Source organism: Rhinolophus hipposideros (assembly GCF_964194185.1).
Source record: "Rhinolophus hipposideros genome assembly, chromosome: 20".
Taxonomy (NCBI): Eukaryota; Metazoa; Chordata; class Mammalia; order Chiroptera; family Rhinolophidae; genus Rhinolophus; species Rhinolophus hipposideros.
The window spans coordinates 36,720,290-36,734,142 of record NC_138066.1 but is presented as its reverse complement, the minus strand read 5'-3'; the positions used below and the strand labels follow the sequence as shown (position 1 = coordinate 36,734,142).

General features: G+C 43.7%; 1 protein-coding gene across 7 annotated transcripts in view; it reads right to left on the bottom strand.

Moving 5' to 3' along the window:
- ATP6V0A1 (ATPase H+ transporting V0 subunit a1) overlaps positions 1-13,853 on the bottom strand; it is a 52,485-nt gene that overhangs the window by 8,913 nt on the left and 29,719 nt on the right. For 2 of the 7 annotated variants that reach the window (XM_081029270.1, XM_081029272.1), the window contains exons 13-20: positions 13,646-13,803; positions 13,088-13,178; positions 10,900-11,018; positions 10,087-10,300; positions 9,605-9,712; positions 8,682-8,756; positions 4,753-4,860; positions 3,782-3,799 (exon numbers count right to left, since the gene is read on the bottom strand). In XM_081029270.1, coding sequence (XP_080885396.1) covers positions 3,782-3,799; positions 4,753-4,860; positions 8,682-8,756; positions 9,605-9,712; positions 10,087-10,300; positions 10,900-11,018; positions 13,088-13,178; positions 13,646-13,803 — 891 coding nt within the window. The remainder of the gene's footprint in view (positions 1-3,781; positions 3,800-4,752; positions 4,861-8,681; positions 8,757-9,604; positions 9,713-10,086; positions 10,301-10,899; positions 11,019-13,087; positions 13,179-13,645; positions 13,804-13,853) is intronic. The other 5 variants (XM_081029275.1, XM_081029273.1, XM_081029276.1 and 2 more) reach the window with 3 other exon arrangements.

Below are 13,853 nucleotides of genomic sequence, written 5' to 3'. Positions count from 1 at the left end.
TTTCGTGGCCTCTCTGTCCCAGGTAGAGCAGCCAGCAGACATTACAGAACAGGAAGTAGGTGTCTTCCTGGGGCCCCTTGCCACAGCCCAGATCAGAACCCCAGGAGCAGAGGGCAGCTGCCCAATGGGCCTCCCCAGCCTTCCCTGCCCTCAGGTCAGAGTCTATTTTTCACCAGTTTCTTTCAAGACTCACCTGACTCCACACCCAAAGAACACGAGAATTGCCTCAGGAAATCACATGAGGACGGGTAGAGAAGGGACCTGGCTGGTAAAGCACTTACAGCCCTGGCCTCCTGGGTGTGGCCAGTGGGGAGAGACACCAGCTCCAACATACCATCTTTGGGCGACTGACTCATTTTCTCTCACCTCTGACTACACCCAGAGTATTTCTGGGCTTTTCTTCTGGAACTGGCTCGTGAAGTCCCCTAGTTACTCTGAAAATGAGGGTAACCCTAGTTCCCACGACCCCAACAATGCTGTTAAGAGCTCCCCCCCCCCCCACTGCTGGTTGTCACTCCAAAGCCCATGCTCAGAGGAAGGAGAGGTCCCTGGCTTCAAGGAGCACAGGTCTTTATTCCCAAGAGTTCTACAAAAGCAGTGACTGCTGGGCTCCTTAGAACCAGCCCCTTACAGCATTTTTATTCTACCTCCAGTCTCTCTTATTAAAAAAGAATGGAGAGGAGGGAGGCAGCTTCCCTGGCAGGCATTACCCTGACTTTCTTCCTCCTGTTCTTCATTCCCAACTTCCTGCTTTGTACCATTGGGCAAGTCTTCTTATCCACATAATGGGGGAAGATAACAGGATGAGAATTAAGGGACTCTGTCTCTCCGACCCGCTGATGAATCAGCTATGATTGGCTGCAGACTCTGTCTCCATTCTCCACTCCGCTTCCTCTCCGCCCATCCACTCTCCCCCTACTTCACCCTGGCTTCTACCCTCTCTGCTCCACAAACCTCTTGGCCCACTCACCCTTACCTCCCAGTCATGAGGTCTAATGTTCTGTGTCCTGACTGAACCTCTGGTCACTGTCACCTCTTCCTCCACCCTCGAGACACTCCCCTCCCCTCGGTTTTCCTCCTACCTCTCTGGATGTGCCTTCTCAGTCTCCATCTTGGTTCTTCCTTAAATACCAGAGTTCCAGCCTCAGCCCTGACATCTTTCCTGTAGCACTGCCACTCAGGGCTCCAGCAGCCACCCCTATGGAGACGCCCAAATGGACACCTCCATTTCTGTGTTGCCCATTCCCAACTAGCTGTGCTCCATCTCCGCCTGGGGCACCACAGACGCCACCCAAACTAAACTAATGAATTGCTGTCCTCTGACCCCACCAAGACCTACTTCTATTCCATGTCCCATGCCTAACAAAGTGTCACTACTAGTGCCCCCAACACCCAAGCCTGGCAGTCAATCTCGAATCTTCACTCACTCTCACTGCCTACATTCAGGAAGGCACCGGGACCTGTAGCTTTTACTCCCTTGCCTCATGTTGGTCCCTTCCTTTCCAACTCTCCCTGCAAATAAATGTCTTACCTCACTTCAGGCCTCCCTTCTTTTCTCATTCATAGCAGACTAGCTGATCTCCATGCCTCCCGACTGTGCCCCCTCATCAATCCAATATACCCTCTGCCCCCAGTAGGGTATTTCAGCAATGTACACGGACTGATACTTCCAGCTTCACTGCCCTGACGACTCCTTGCTGTCCAAACACTCTATGGCTCGTTTCTGCCAACCTCTAGTCTCACCTCTCACTAGTCCCTCCACTCCTGACTCTGAGCTTCAGCCAAGCTGAGTACCTGCTTATCCCCAAAATGTGATGGGCCTGCAGGCCTCTGTATCTTTATAACTATACATACACATACTGATGGTTCTACATGCCCCCTCCCTCCACAGAGACTCTTGACCACAGTAACTTAGCAGTAATTTCCTTAGGGAATCCTTTCCTGGTCTTCTCGTCACCACTCGCAACTTAGTGTTGGTCAGATGCCCCCTTTTTATGTGTTCCCATAGCATCCTGGGCACACCTTGATCACAGCATCTGTCACCCAGATTGTCTCAACTTGTCTGGAAGTTCCTTGAAGGCAATAGCTATGTTTTTCTTCTCTCAGTTTCTGCAGCACTAAACAGGGTGCTTGAATGAATGGGTGGGATGAATGAATGGATGTGTGAATGGGATGAACGCACCTGGTGAGATGGCACAGTAGGGAGAGGTGGCACTGACCCTTGCTGAATGGTTACAGCCTTCAAAGATTTCCCAATCAACTGTCCTCGCCCTGGACTAAGTGCCCTCCCAGGGAGAGGGACTGCTGCTTCCACTGGGCTGGAGCAAAGACCTGCATGGGGCAAACAGGTTTTCACAGCCAAGCAAAACGGGGAAGTTCTAGAAGTGGGCTGGGCTTGGAAAAAAAGATGTTTTGTTTGAAATCTTTACATAACTGTGACAGTTATCCAAATTTGGCTGTTGAGAACTAGATTGTGTGTGTGCCTGATAAAGTGTTATGACTCCTTAGGAAGCTACAGGAAGCTGAACCTCTGAGGGAGCTGGGGACCCAGAGACTAGGGCAGCTGAATTGCAGTCCATCTTGTTTGGATGCCCAGCTCTCCTGGGACAGGACTACAAATGAGGACTGCTCTGACAATGACCATGGCATTGGGAGCTCAACTAGGAAGATGTTTAGAAAAGAGCAGGATTGTTGGAGGTGGTGGCACTGGGAGAGGGCTGAGCTCCTCACTAACATGGGACCCCTCCCACCCACCCCCGCCCAGCCCTTCCAGGCAGCTCGGCCAGCGACCGTGCACAGATGAGTGGTCCAGAGGGACCCAGAAGCTCCCGGATGCCAGCACAGGAGCCTCTCCAGCCTTCAGGAAGACTGAGCACCATCTGTTTTTATACAGAATAGCAAAGATTTTCCCACTGTCATCCAAGTGCCTCTTTAGAGAGGACCAGGAGAGCCAGGAAAGGGAAGTGTTCATAGGTCTAGGTATTTTAGAGAGAAGTTTTGGGGCAAGATGCAAACAGTGCAGCAAGGCTTTTCAAAACCCAATTCCCAACTTGCACGTTGCTAAATGAATCATTCCTGAGCTCGAAGCCCTACTCCAGATATGGCCTAAACATTTAGTCAGCTTTCTTTCTACTCCATTATTCTGTGTGTGTGGCTGGTAGAATACGAACTCCTTCCATACAGATGGATTGTTCTTTCTGGGATACATCTGAGAGGCAAAGCCTCCTTTTGAAAGCTGTCTGCCTCCCACCTGGGTCACATGGAGGCATAGCTGACCCCAAGCGCGGGTCCAGCCATTTCACTTCAAGCATCGTCAAGCTGATGAGGGCAGCAGGAAGAGGCTGGCTGCATCTCAGGGAGGAAGGGGGAGCGTTTCTATTAAGCATAGGAGCAGGGGACACAGCTGCTCCCAGTGGCAGAGCGACCATGACAAAACATTCCCGGAGAGGAAGGCAGAGGCCAGTGGGATTGAACCCCAAAGGGAGTCACTTCAAGAATGCCAACGCAGACATTACTTGTAGTTCCTTTCAAAGCCATTCTCAGAGGTATTAGATCAGCAAAGTTAATGAAACAGAGACAGAGGTGACCGACATGGGAAGCAGTCAATGGAGATGAGCGTTTTCAGACATGGGTTCACGAACTGGTTGGAAATGGCCAGTGAGATGCAGGGTACACGAGTGTCATGTGCGGCCCCCGGATGCAGCAGGGTCAGCAGAGTGATCACAAGGATGGGAAGAGAGAGCCCCAGATAAACACGAAGGCAAAGCAGCTCGTTTCTTACCACTTCGTCCTCGGTAGGCTTGAAAACACAAAGTTACACTTAGTGGGAAGCCACGCCACACGCAAGGTCACGAGTCACGAATACAAAGCTATTGATTGCTTCTTAGGGAGGACTGTTAATGTGAAATGGGTCTAACATGTTAGAGGCAGGCCTCCTCGGCACACACGGAAAGCAGACAGCAGGATTTAGAGCAGTAAGACACACAGTTGTAAAAGGCACCCCAACCCTTGCAATTTTCTTTTTAAACAAGTCATACACACAGTGGAAGTGGTCAGTCAGACTGAAAAGTCCAGTCACCTGGGTCCTCAACTCCTATCTTATTTGCTTTTAAAAAGAATATAACGAATAGATGTGATTCGTAAGTTCAGTTCAGAGGCTCTGTGGAATGAGTGGGCAGGCAAGGAGACTGCGTTTTAAAAAAACTGAGCTTGGAGGTAGTGGTGTAGGAAAAGTTTAGCTCGGCCTCACTACTTTTCACTCTCTCTGTAAACAGCAGGCAGATGACTTTAAAGGCTTAAATAAAATATCTGCAACAAGAGCTCATCAGTGGGACAGGACTGCAAAAGCCCCCGTGGTCACAGTTCCAACTGGAAGCACCCTTGGCAGGGGCAAGGATGAGGATGCAGCCCTAAGCGAGCTGTGTTTCTCGTCATAAGAGCTGGGAAGCTGGGGCTTCCTCTGCCTCGGTACCCAAGAGAGCAGTTCGTGATTGAGATCTGCATGCAACTCAGAATTTAAGAAGTCAAACCACAGAACACAACTGCTGCAGGCTCTGCAGGCAGCCCCTGGAGTTTAGGGCAGGGCCCCACTGCAAAAAGCTGTGGTGCCCTAAGAGGTCCAGACGGCAGGCTAATCATTAGAACTCGTATTTTCATTTTTCTAGGAGAAGACTGCAGTGAGGGCTCCTATGTACACAAGACGAGGACTGACCCGAGGTGGAAGGAAAGGAAGCCCACACCGCTGGATCTTACCTCTTCTGCATCTTCTGAATGGGTGGAGAGCTGGTCATGCTGAATAATCTCAGCATCCTCCTCTGTTGGTCCGTTGCCCACCCTGATCCCACCAAAGTTGAGAGTTCCCTACACAGATGAACAGAAAGAGTAGAATTTGCCTGGGCTTTAATGTGACATTCTGTGAGGTGGGGAAGGGCGATGGTTAGTGCATACAAACCTCAGAAAAGCATATGTTCTAACAACAAAAACAAAACCCACTGATCGCACAGCTAAGTGAACACAAACCACTGTTCCCACCCCAACCACCACCACCCCAGCCCCAGCCCCAGCTATGTTTACACCTCATCCTGATCAGGGGAAATGTGCAGTCCTGCCAGCTGCACCAAGAGACACCGACCTTGCCTTGGTCAATGCTAATTGAGAATCCTGCTGGAATGAAACGCTTAATACAACAGACTTTCCTAACAAGTGCAGCTCTATCTGTGAAGCCATCGATAGCCTAAGTTTTTCTGGGACTAAAGATTAGACTTTCTAAGAGGGAGGAGGGCCAAATGACATGGTGATTGTAACCGGTTTGATAAGCTTTCAACGGGAGCCCAAGAGTTCTAGCAGCCTCTCCCAGAAATATACTGGGTCTCTCTCTGCTCAGGAACAAAGGACTTCATAGACCAGGGAAGGAAAAAAGGCTTAATGTACATTAGCTCGTGGCTAGAGAATATGGAGTTAAAAAAAAGAAAACAACATTCCTTTCCTTCAATGGAGGCTTCTGGAGTGTTAAACAACTCTTTCACAGGCATGTGGGCAGATGCTGATGGGGTGTTTTGGTTTTTTTTCCCCTCACTTCCTAGGCATAGTTTTCAGTAGGGTCTCCAGAACCAGAATATCTAAGTCAATCTGATTTGGAAAAGCTTGGGATTACTGAGGCAAAAGGACTCTTTGGATACAAAAAGCAGGCAGAACTGGGATTAAGCCTGACAGATGCCAATTAGTGCTAACCTGCCACAGAGTGACAGGAGCTGAAGAAACAGCCCCTAGACCCACTTCATATGGTTTCTGTCTGAGGAGCCAAACAAGGTAAGAGCTGGAAGACTGTTCTCCTGCAAAACGGCCTTCTGGGCAAGCAGCACAAACAGCGTGTAAACAGGTTTGGTCAACTGCCCTGGGGTCCACACTCCCACCTTCAGTTTTTACAGCTTACTGACCACCATGCCTCAGAGTTTGGGCAAATCCTCACATCCTGGTTAGAGGATTAGCCTGGTTAGCTGTATCAGAATCACCTTGAAAGCTACATTTCATTAAATAGAGATTCCCGAACAGTATCCCCAGAAAGTATAAATTTGGTAGTTCTGGGGTGGGGCATAGGAAACCTGTGTTTAAAAACAATATTTCCCCAAGTACAAACTGTACAATCATTTTGATTGTCTTATCAAAATTGAAAACGCATGCACACACACACACAAAATGCATGCACCCTTTGAGACTCAGCAATCTCACCCACTGCTGAGAACTTGCTTATGAAATTTTATCAAGATACGTGGAAAAAGATGTTCCCTGCACTGTTATTTGTAACAGCAAAGAACTAGAAACAACTAATACATTCATCAGGAAGAGAGTGATTACATAATTGTAGCACATCCAACAGAATGGTCTACGGAATGCTAGGCAACTATAAAAAAGACTATCACTATGAAACAATCTCTAAGATATACTGAATTTTTAAAAACCTAATAAAGCAAGGGGCAGAAGAGTGCTATAATTTAAACATAATTCCTAATGTGCTTCAAATATATATTTCAAATATACATAGTCCATACATACACTTATATGAATGGTGACACATATGCTGACATATGCACAGAAACAATTTTAGGCAAAATTCTGTTACTCTTGAGGAGGAGAAGGGTATTACGGATAGGGAGGCTTTCACTTTCAGTATTATTTGCACTTGAAAACATTTTATGAGTTTATTTGACAACATCTGCTGAGGAATAAGATTTCAAATGCTCCTTTATTTCATTTTCTAACCAAGTGCACCTACTGCTTTAATTTTATTTTTTAATGTCAGTAGGGAATTGTGTTGGTCATGGAGTATGGGCCATCCTTGTTTCCGCTTCCACTTATCTGTTTTGTCTTAACACCCTAAGAAACAAATTGGAAGATCATCAGGTGATGCCGACGTGTGGGCAGGTCCAGGAACCACTACAGCCCTGGGCACCTCTAGATCCTGCAAACATTATACCTGACCACCCTCAAAAGGCACACTGACAGGGTAACTAAGGGCATGGATGACAGGAGAGGACTCTGGCATACCCTGCTATGGGTTAGCGTAGAAGAGGCGGGCTTCGGGTTTCAAGGCTCCTAAAGCAGAAGGCCTCTTCTGAAGATTTCCCCAACAAGAAGGTAAAGTGACAGGCATGCAGGTTAAACCTCCAGCTAGACTCTGACGACTATCCTCTCAGAATATAGGGAATGAGAGTTATAGGAAAGGGGATGAGACACACACATCAGCAGAAAAAAGAAAAGAAAAATTAAACTGTGATACACGGTTTACAGACACCCAAGAGGACACAGAACAGAACAAAAACAAATCAGTGTTCATAGCCTCAGCCCTTTGGAGTCAAGAATCCAGGGCCCTTATAAAAGAATTATCATCCTGATGCCTTCAGGCTGCTCTCCAGATGTTTGGCTGAAAAAAACCAGTGGGCTAAGACGACCCTATGAATGTGCAGGTTTCCAGACTGGGGACTTTTTAACTTGAATAGAATCAAAGAAGAGGATGCCAGATTTAGAAGCATCAAGATTGACATATGAGAAACACATCTTAAATACACCAAGACTAGCAGAAAGAAGAGCAATAAATGGAAAGAACGTCAATAAATGGATAGTATGTGCTTTAAGGGATTTTTTTAAAAAAATTTCTCATAGGAAAGGAGAAAGTAAAGTCTTACCTGAAAATAATTTTGAGCAGCAACATTAAAATATCTTCTGATCCAAAATACCAGCCCTTTTAGACTAGTTCTAAAAGGATGACTATAGTAGTTTTCTAAGTTTAAAATGATCAGAAACACCTAATGAAGGAAATGGTTATCCATTTAAATATGTTGTTCTCTTTTAAAGGAGTCTGATGCTGCTGGAACACAGCAGTGCATGAGTAATTACTAATGGTGAGACTTAAAAATCTTATAGATTTATTACCTAGAATAGATTGGACTATTTTGATATTAGGACACTGTAAGATTTTGGTTAAGAGATGTTTCTAAAGACAAATATTGAAATGCTTAACATCCAAAGTGCTGATACTGAATCATGAATTAGTTCTGGAAGAAGGAAAGATCAAAACAGAAGATGAGTTTGGTTATTACATGAGATGTACAGTACACACGAGACACACGGCAGAGTGGAGGTCTCACTGGAACAGCTAAGGACATGAGGGCTTTTGAGTCTCTCACGAAAAAGTAGCCATGTATAAGCTTCCACTGGAAAGAGTAAGTCACAGCTAAAATGGACCAAATGTCCAAGCACCAATCTGAAGCAGACTGTAACGTGCTGGGAAACAATTCAAGAATCACAGAGATGTTCGTACTCCACGCTGAAAAATCATCCACTACGTGGTCACAAAATACAGACACGAAAGTGGATGAGTCCAAGAGCTGCCATCTTGGATGAAGATGATGGGACTTGGAGAGGGTACAACAGCCACTCTGCTTCCATAACCATGACTGTACTTACATATTTGAACAGAAACTTAGTAGACCAATGGCAAAGATGATATCAGAATCTACTCATAGGAGGTGGAAATCTTTTCTGTCATCTTCTGAATGAGTAACAAGGACATATTTCCCGAGACCACACATGTCCCATGCTCTCAACATAGTTAAGAAGAATTCTGCTGCACTGTTTGCCACCTCTTTAAACATGTGCTGGTTTGTTGGTTTCAGTTCACTCACTGTTGCAGCCGCTGCTGCCTCTAATCCCTGCTGGCTCGGGGTTGGGCTGACTGGGGCCTCCACAGGTTGCCCTTCCTGATAGTGAATGGAAGAAAAGAGGAAGGGAGAAGGAAACAAAGAGGGAGGGAGTGAAAGGGGAGACGAATGGAGGGCACATGGACGGATGAAGATGGTCAGAAAAGGGAGAAGGAGGGTCTTGTAACTCAGCTGCTCTCTAACAGGAGTAACAATCTAACAGCTGTATGAGAGTCATGCAAAAAGATCTTTTGGGTTTCACCAGGCAGTGTAATAAGTAAGCATTACTGCATAGCCAGAAATGAACATTTGGCAACTGTGTGTGTGTGTGTGTGTGTGTGTGTGTGTGTGTGTGTTTAGAATTCATACACACATGCATTAAGTAAATACAAGCATGAATGCTGCTTTTGAAAAAGAAAAAAAAAAATCAACATGCTTCAAACCAAATCTTTGCTCCGGATGTTTTGGTTGGTGAAAGTATCACGGTCTTATTTTAAAAGAAAAGGTCTCAGCGCCAGCTCTGTGGTTGCCCAGGCAAACCACATGAGTGGGCTCAGCCAGCTGCAGCTCTTGCAGCCTTGCTTTGGCTGATGCTGCATGGAGACAGGCCCAGACCTGGATTTTGCTGAGCACAGTGTGAGCAAATCACGACCAGGAAAGGTAAAAACTTATGAGTTATTCTCTATACCCGAGCTAGCCAAAGCGGAATCCAGATGTCCGAGCAGCAAAAACATGTTTTTTTCTACTTCAGCAGGTCCAGTGCGTACGTTGGAATATGACACAAATGCATTTTAAAAGTATATAGACTTATGCACAATTCAGTAGGCCCAATGAGGAATTGCTTTGATCTTAAAAAAAAAATTAGAAAAATAAAATCTAGTAACTTTCAGCAAAGGAAATACACCCACCAAATGCTTCCTCCTCAAATACTGATGGCGAAGGACCAGAGGTTTAAATAGCAGCATCCACGGTACACACAGTAGGGCAACCACTACCAGGAAACACTGAATTCCTTTCTGCAAATAAGGATAAGGCACATCACATTTAATCAAACATGCACTTTCCAACTTCAGCACAAATTTCCCTCCAAATAGTACTTTCTTACTGATCTGTGAATAATGCTACTCAGTTCCTTAAAAACATCAGATGTCATGCCAAAGCACAGGAACCGTCCCATAGTAGCGAGTTATTATTCTACCCTTTCTGGACAAGGAAATTACAGAAGACCCTCCCAAGTATGAAGAATGGACTGAATTTAGATCTGGATGTATGGTCTGAAAACTAAATATTACAGAAATGGATTTTTAATGGTTTTTTTAGGGTCACAGAAATAACTAACTTTCTGACTTAAGGTAACCACCTAAGACAGTCCACTTCTGGGTTGACGCACCTGTCCAGAATACAGCATCGAATTAGAGTCTGGGTAGGAAAAGAGGAACATGTTTATGAAATGAATCAGAAGGCTTGGCGCTTTCTTAGATGTATGAGCGTCATAGGCTGTCCACTTGTAAAAAATAAGGATAACCAAGTAGCCAAACAAAGAGGTCATGAAGATTATTTCAGGAATAAATCCAAAGTAGATATTCAGGGGCTTCTTGAAATAACTAAAAAGGAAGAAAGGAAAAATGTCAAAGGTGACTAGACCCAGGGTCACCCCTACACCAAGTGCGGTGCTTACTAGATTTTCTCCTAACACTCCCTCAATTCTGTCCTTATCACTTTAAGAAGCAACAGCCAGAGCACTGGATGCACAGAGACGAGCAGGATTAACCATGACTTTCAAAAGTTTGGACCTTGAACAGCTCCAGTACCATCCCCACCATTCTCACATGAGAATGAGATTGGAACATCGAGTACATTCTGAGACCACAGTTCGTAATTTTATGTGCATTACACATCAAGGTAAAAAAAATAATAATAACTCATTTTGATGAAAATGACAAGGTTTTCTTAAAGATCTTTACTACAAGCGTAAATTGTCAAGGGACTAATATTAAGTAAGCCTTATTTAAGAACATGCAACTTGTTTATAAAAGCACTTAACACAGAATGGGGTTTGGAGTTACTAACCCTTCCCCAAAGATGTCATGATTTCTTTAGGCAAAAGCATCATCAATTTTTAAAAACCTAATAAAGCAAGGGGCAGAAGAGTGCTATAATTTAAACATACACGCATTCTCGTAACAGACACAGAGTGACTCACGTATGGTTGAGAAGGCTCAGGCTGACTCCAAACATCATATGGATAATGCCAAGGATAACGGACATCTTCATTTTAAAGGAGTTGAGGAAGGTCAGTTTATTGGTAGCAATGTTCCAAATCTGTCCCAACCCAAGAAAACAAAAAGGTATTACAAAGAGGTCTCAAATGGAAAAATATTCACCTATTTTAAGAAATGGGTTGTTTTTAATTATGGAAAATTCTAAACATATACTTCAATAGAGAACAGTGTAACAAACTCCCACGTACCTATCACCCAGCTTCGACAGTTACATCCACTTACAACTCACAGTCAATCTCGTTTCATCACAACCCAACCCACTCCCAACTTCCATGTTATTTTGAAGCAAAGTCCAGATATCATACCACTTTACCTGTAAATATTTCAGTACAGATCTCTAAAAGGACTCATTTTAAAAACATGAGCACAATACTGTTATCACACCCCAAAGCATTAGCAATGATTCTTTAATAGGATGAAACATACAGTCAGCATTCAAATTTCCCTAATTGTGTTCAAATTTTTTTTAAGTAATTCATTTATTCAAATAAGGGTCCAGATGAGGTCTATACACTGTGATTGTTAATATAGCCCCTAAGTCTCTACTCTATAGATTCTCCCTCCAGTTCTCCTTTTTTATTCCTTACAAAATGTTTGTTGAAAAAATTTGGTTGGTTGGTTATCTTGTAGATGTTCCCACAACCTGTTTTGCTGATTGCGTCCCTGTGGTGCTGTCATTCCATCTACTTATAAACATTAATTTCCTTAAGCTTTGTCCCCTAATGCCCGGGCGCCTGTAATATTTTCCAGACAGTTTTTCTGCCTCCACTTGGCCATCAGGTTACGTTTCTTAACTCATGACTCTGATGCAGTTAGTTTCCTGTGCCAAAACCAACCCTGACCCCCTATCATCCCTAAGCTGAAGTGTAAACTCTGTAGACTGATAAGCCAGATCTCCAGGCTTTTTCTGAACTGACCTCTTCATGAAGAGCTCATCCTCAGAGACCTCCAACCTGAAAACGTATGACTGGTTCTCTCTTCCAAACCCAGTCTCACCTGAAAAATCAGCTCTACAACTCCAACTGCCCGACAGACATTTATACCTGGGAGTCCCACAGGCACTTCAAACTCCATATCTACCCTGTAAGCATCAAATAAAATGTCTGCCAGGAAAACTGTAACTACAGAACATTATATAAATGTGAGATAATATTTTTACTAGACTCCAAACTACTTGAGGGCAGGAGCTATGTCTTAAAATGCTGTGTTTCATCCAAGAGGACACTGTGCATTGGAGACAATAAAGATTCAATAAACATTTGTTAAATAAATGCATATATAAAATGTTATTAAACCTCTCCAAACCTCAGTTTCCTTATCTGTACAATAGGAAACGCATTATCTACCTGATGGAATTGTGTGAGGATAAATCAGATATGCTGAGCACCCAGTACAGTGCCTGGTCTACAGTAAGCATTTCAGTAACACTAGCTTCTATAACAATTAAAATAATTAACTTTCATCTCTATGTTTTTGTACACATTTCTCACCTATAACAATCTGAGATATTTTTTAAAGGCGAGGTTAATTCCCATTTTTAATAAGAAACCTTAATCTTTCTGGCCCATAATGATCTGCTTTTCCTCTGGAATTTTGTAATCCTTACTGTCTAATGCTTATTTTGAAATTCCCCACAAGCCCTTTTTAAGTGAGCGATATAAAAGATTTCATCACACTTTATCTGCCTAAATATTTGGGGGGAAAAATTAAATTCTCTGATACGTTCTTGTAAGTATATAAAGAAATGGAAATCTAAACCCACAGGAAAAAAAGCTATTTCTGCTTTGTTAAAACAAAGAAAAAAAATAAAAACCAAACTAAGTTAAATAAAATAAATTAAAGTGGGAAGGAGTCTTGAAAATCAGTCTTCCTAGAGTCAGTATTATTAGCTACCTCTGAAATAAGCAGCTCAGGAAAAATTATTTGGCTCCGTAAGAAACCTGGGTCTTTTATGGCTTTGAAGTATCCTGGACAGATAAATACACCAAGGTTTTCCAAAAGTATGTCCACTGAAAACCAAACAACTATTTATTTTTACTTTAATTCTCTCACTTCAAGGTCACAGTCTAAACTTTTAGTATCACACATATAGGAAAGAAGTGCTCTTACTGGATCGATGCCAAAAGGATATGGTCCACCAAAAACGCCAGGGACAGCTGGGTTCAACTGGAGCACAGGGTTCCCATGAAGTGTCTCCTCCCTACCATGTTAGGAGAAAAGTTCCATTTATTTTTTATCAACAGAGAGGAACTACTGGGGTCCAGAAACTGATCCCCAAAAGAGACAACTATCTCGAGCTATCTCGTCTCTTCAGTAAAAGAGGAGGGACAAGCGTCTGAGGTGAGACGGGAATGGAGATTAAACAAACAAAAGAAATAAGAAAAATTAAACACACGTATACAACCAAGAAGGGAATCTGGGCAATCTGCTTTTCATTTACGGAAAGAATCAATGTGCCTAATTTACAGTTTCAGTTCCTTGATACTGCTGAACAAATCACAAAGCACTTCCCAAGAGGGAGCATAAATAAGAGGAGACGCTATATTCTTCTCAAACAGAGATACTGTGAGCTACCTCCTAAGAAGTTTTAGTTTACAGCCTGTCTGGAAAATCAGAGCTGAATATGAAAGGAATAAGCTTTGACTTTTAGCTTCTTTTGCAACTTACGTCCAATTGTATACAGTGAACATCGGCCGTACGCTCCAGGATGACCCAAAGATATTAAGAGACTTGGAAAAGCAATCATTGTAGATGAGGCCAGTGTAGATGGAGAACACACCCATCAGAAGGATGATGTACCGGCCGCTGAACACAGTGCTAAACATCTGGGAACCAGAAGAAAGAAGTCAATGAAATGTACATGCTGGAGGTCATA